This window comes from Myotis daubentonii, chromosome 5 (genome assembly GCF_963259705.1).
Source record: "Myotis daubentonii chromosome 5, mMyoDau2.1, whole genome shotgun sequence".
Classification (NCBI taxonomy): domain Eukaryota; kingdom Metazoa; phylum Chordata; class Mammalia; order Chiroptera; family Vespertilionidae; genus Myotis; species Myotis daubentonii.
In genome coordinates, this window is record NC_081844.1 from 83,284,015 (window position 1) to 83,288,774 (window position 4,760).

Here is a 4,760-nt window from a genome sequence, read left to right on the forward strand (position 1 = left end):
TTCCTAAATGTTTGAGAGTTTTGGGCAAATCAAGAGGGTAGTTGACCAATTCCCCCATCAGTGTGCCTACTGGACCCAGGTTCCAAAGATAACCTATGTCTGTCCCCTTTCCTTGTCCTACTGATCACTTCCTCCAAACCATTCTCCCCCATTTGGCTGGGAATCCCGAAGACACTGCAAGATCTTTTTGCCTCTCCCTTGGTCTCTAGTGTCCGGAGTAGCTTATTCCTCGGTTTGCAGGTTGCTGCGGTGGCCCCAGCCGGCTCCCAGAAACGGTGACTTCAGCTTGAGCGAGAACCCTCACCGGCTTCTCAATTCCCAAGGACTTTTCTTCTGAAAGGGAATTACAAGGCGCGTCTGCCGTCGCGTTGGCAACAAACTTTCAACCTCTACCTGACTCTGGATGAGGACATATCTATTAATACATTCTATAGCCTGGGGAGTGCCAATTTTCTTTCAGGTGCAAAACAGCTTACAGGGCTCAGCTAGCCATTAGCCCAGCTGCGCTTAGAGGGTAGCAAAGCCAAGAGCTGCGGTTGCACGAACCTGCAGAGAAGTGAAAATTTATCCGCCACAGGTGGGAACCTGCAGAGAGACTTGAAAGTCTATCCGCAACAGGTGGTGGCCGCTGCACAGAGTGCGCTTGTGAAAACGGATGGCGGTTGTGCGCAGAAAACGCTTGCAAAGCAGGCAAGTGAGGTCCCTTCTCCTTTTTCTGTGCATTTCTGTGGGGGGTGAGGCAACCATCCGCTATTCGGTGGCGGAGGAGATGGAGAGCGGTTCGTTTGTGGCGAATGTGGCTAAGGACCTGGGGCTGGAGGTAGGGAAGCTGGCTGCGCGCGGCGCGCGGCTGGTTTCCGAGGGCAACAGATTGCACTTCCGGCTCCACCGCAAGACCGGGGATCTGTTCGTGAAGGAGAAACTGGATCGTGAGTCACTCTGTGGCAAAGCCGACCCGTGCGTTCTGCACTTTGAAATAGTGCTGGTGGAGCCCCTGCAGTCCTTCCGTGCCGAGGTCAGGGTATTTGATATCAACGACAATGCCCCGATTTTCCCAAACAAGGAGCCGCTTTTAAAGATTCCAGAGAGCACGCCCCTGGGCTCACGTTTTCCTCTGCAGAGCGCCCAGGATCTGGACGTGGGCCTCAACGGTCTCCAGAACTACACCTTGAGCGCCAACGCCTATTTCCACCTGCACACTCGCTTCCGCAGCCACGGGCCTAAATACGCCGAGCTGGTGCTGGATAAACCCCTGGACAGAGAGGAGCACCCTGAAGTCAACTTGACAATTACGGCGGTGGATGGCGGGTCCCCGCCCAAGTCTGGCACCGCCCACATCCGCGTGGAGGTCCTGGACGTCAACGACCACGTGCCCCAGTTCTCCAGGCTGGTGTACCGCGCGCAGGTACCCGAAGACAGCGCCAATGGTTCTTTGGTGGTCACGGTGACTGCCACAGACCTAGATGAGGGCTCCAACAAGAAGATAACGTACTCTTTAGCTCAAAACCCAGAAGCAATTCTCCAGACTTTTCAGATTGACTCTGAAACGGGAGAGGTTCGACTGAGAGGGCCCCTAGATTTTGAAGAGATTGAAACCTACGACATTGACATTCAAGCTACCGACGGAGGAGGTCTCTCTGCCCACAGCAAAGTCCTGGTGGAAGTGGTGGATGTGAATGACAATCCTCCTGAAGTGACTGTCTCCTCTGTGTCCAGCCCTCTCCCTGAGGACTCCCCACTACAAACGGTAGTGGCCCTTTTTTCTATCCGAGACCGGGACGTTCGAGTGGGAGGAAAAATCGCCTGCTTCCTCAGAGAAGACCTTCCCTTTGCAGTCAAACCTACGTTCCGGAATGCTTACTCGCTGGTCACCAACAGAGGCTTGGATCGGGAGGAGGTCTCAGGCTATAATATCACCCTTGTTGCCATGGATACCGGCCCGCCCAATTTGTCCACAGAGACTGTAATAGAGGTGCTAATATCTGACATTAATGACAATCCGCCAGTGTTTCGGGAGGACTCCTACATCTTGACTGTTCGGGAAAACAACAGCCCTGCAGTTTTCATTGGCAAAGTCCATGCTGAGGACTTAGATTTGGGTGAGAATGCCCAAGTAACATATTCTCTGCTGCCTCCAAAAAGTGGAGATCTATCAGTCTTTGCTTACATCTCCATAAATTCAGACAACGGGAAGCTCTATGCACTGAGAACCATGGATTATGAGGCCATTCAAGATTTTCAGTTTGTGATAAAGGCAACTGATGGGGGCTTCCCATCACTGAGTAGCCAGGTTACTGTCCGAGTGGTTGTCCTGGATGACAATGACAACCGCCCAATGATCTTGTACCCATTGCAGAATGGCACCTTGCCCTGCAATGACCTGGTGCCCAGGTCTGCAGAGGCAGGCTACCTGGTGACTAAGGTGGTGGCTGTGGATGGTGACTCGGGTCAGAATTCTTGGCTTTCATATCATCTATTTAAGGCCAGTGACCCTGGGTTATTCTCTGTTCAACAACAAAATGGGGAAATCCGTACATTGCGGCAGATATCTGAGAGAGACCCCATGATGCAGAAACTTATCATTCTTGTTCAGGATCATGGCCAACCAGTTCTTTCCACTACTGCTTCACTCAACATCCTGCTGGTAGATGGCTTTTCTGAGCCCTATCTGCAGTTCCGGGATCCATCCAAGCATCCTACAATGGTAAATCCATCCACTAAATATTTGGTCATTTCTCTGGCTGTGCTTTCCTTTCTCTTTCTCCTCTCTGTCACAGTGATCTCCATTGTACACATCTACCAGAAAATTAAATATAGAGAAAAGATCACAATTCAAGAGCATTTCTATGATGACTGTAATTTCCCTAACCACCTGGTACAAGGAGGAGCCAATGGACCTTTATCCCAGCCTTGTCCCTATGAAATGTGCTCAGCCACTGGCACTGGCACTAGTGAGTTTCGGTTCCTTAAGCGCTTTATGCCCAACTTCCCCTTTCCTGGAGAGGTCAAAACAGAGGCTGGCTCTAGTGTACCACCAGATTCTGATAGGAATAGGTCTCTGGGATCAGAGGGTCATGCCCAAGTACCTGATGACTATATGTAGCCAATATTCATGTCTCCCCTGGAAGTTCATTAGTGCTGGCCCTGGAAATGCTTAGTTCCATAAAGATATCCTTTTATTTTACCTTTAAATTATTTTCCAGTAGAAAGGTATGCATATGTAGGGAAGAAAACTGGTTTCTAGTTTTGATGTATCAGGAAGCAATTAGGTTTGAGAAACAGAAATATAGCTTATCATTATTCAGAAATTTCTAGATTTTTGTCACTTGATGAGTGGAGATATCTTTGAATCAACACCTTGCATGCCATTTATTCATAATCATGCAAATGTTTGGTGAATGGTGGTCCTCATAAATAATTGGATGGGAGGAAACATAAAGGGAAAAGAGGATTTGACTTATTTTTCAAATGTGAGTATAGGGCAGATTTAAAGCTAAAGAGATTTAACTCAGGAATGTTCTTCAATGGAATACTATTCAGCCACAAGAAAAGATGAAATACTGCCGTTTGTGACATGGATGGACCTTGAGAATATTGTGCTAAGCAAAATAAGTCCGTCAGAAAAAGCTAAGAACCATATAATTTCATTCATATGTACGATATAAAACTGAAGCTCATAGCTGCAGTCAACAGTATGGTGGTTACCAGAGGGAAGGAGGTAGGAGTAGTAAAGGGTAAAGGAGGCCAAATATATGGTGATGGAAGATGACTTGATTTTGAGTGGTTGGTACACAATGCAATATACAGATCATGTAACATAGAAATGTACACTTGAAACCTATATAATCTTATTAACCAATGACACCCCAATAAATGTAATTAAAAATAAAATAAAAAGAGTTAAGGTAGATGTATATTTCTTAATGGTTATTTGGAGTCTTAGGCAAGTCCAAACCTCTCTTTTTACACAGATGTCTATCCCACTCCTTATCAGAGAGCACTTATTTGAATGTGTGGAATGAAAAGTGGATGATAAAATAATAAATTAAGCTTGTTGTAGTTAACAAGTGCTATTGAACAACTACAAACTAAAAAGATATTAGAGGAAAAAGAGTTCATTAATACCAATTAAGTGGACTTAAGAAAAAATACATTTTCAGATGTTACCAGATTAGGTTTTAAGCCATTTCCCCTCTGAGCATTCTGAAGGGATGACATGGAAACAGAAAAAGAGTTATTTTCTAACAAATCATCCATAAAATGAAATGGAGTAGGGACACAAGTTAGGCTTCTTTTTAAAATTATTGTTTTCTTTTCTTTTCTTTTTATTTTATTTTATTTTTCTTTATTGATTAAGGTATTACATATGTGAACTTATCCCCCATTGTCCCCCACCCCCCACTCATGCCCTCACCTTCCTGGTGTCTGTCTTCATTGGTTAGGCTTGTATGCACAAGTCCTTTGGTTGATCTCTTCCCCTTACCCCTACCCTCCCCAATCTTCCCTCTGAGGTTTCACAGTCAGATGGATACTTTTCTGTCTCTGGATCTGTTTTTGTTCATCAGTTTATGTTGTTCATTATATTACACAAATGAGTGAGATCAATTGATATTTATCTTTCTCTGACTGGCTTATTTCGCTTAGCATAATGCTCTCCAGTTCCATCCATGCTGTTGCAAATGGTAAGAATTCCTTCTTTTTTACTGCAGCATACTATTCCATTGTGTAGATGTACCACATTTTTTTAATCCACTCATCTG

The 4,760-nt window shown here is 45.6% G+C and overlaps 1 protein-coding gene across 1 annotated transcript; it reads left to right on the forward strand.

The window, feature by feature from the left end:
- Window positions 1-655: 655 nt before the first annotated feature.
- Window positions 656-3,103, forward strand: PCDHB1 (protocadherin beta 1). The gene has a single exon (XM_059695347.1). The coding sequence runs from the start codon at window positions 656-658 to the stop codon at window positions 3,101-3,103; it is 2,448 nt and encodes an 815-aa protein (XP_059551330.1).
- Window positions 3,104-4,760: the final 1,657 nt, after the last annotated feature.

Coding starts and splice junctions, on each gene's coding strand:
- PCDHB1 (XM_059695347.1), top strand. CDS start 656: ATGGCGGTTGTGCGCAGAAAACGCTTGCAAAGCAGGCAAGTGAGGTCC.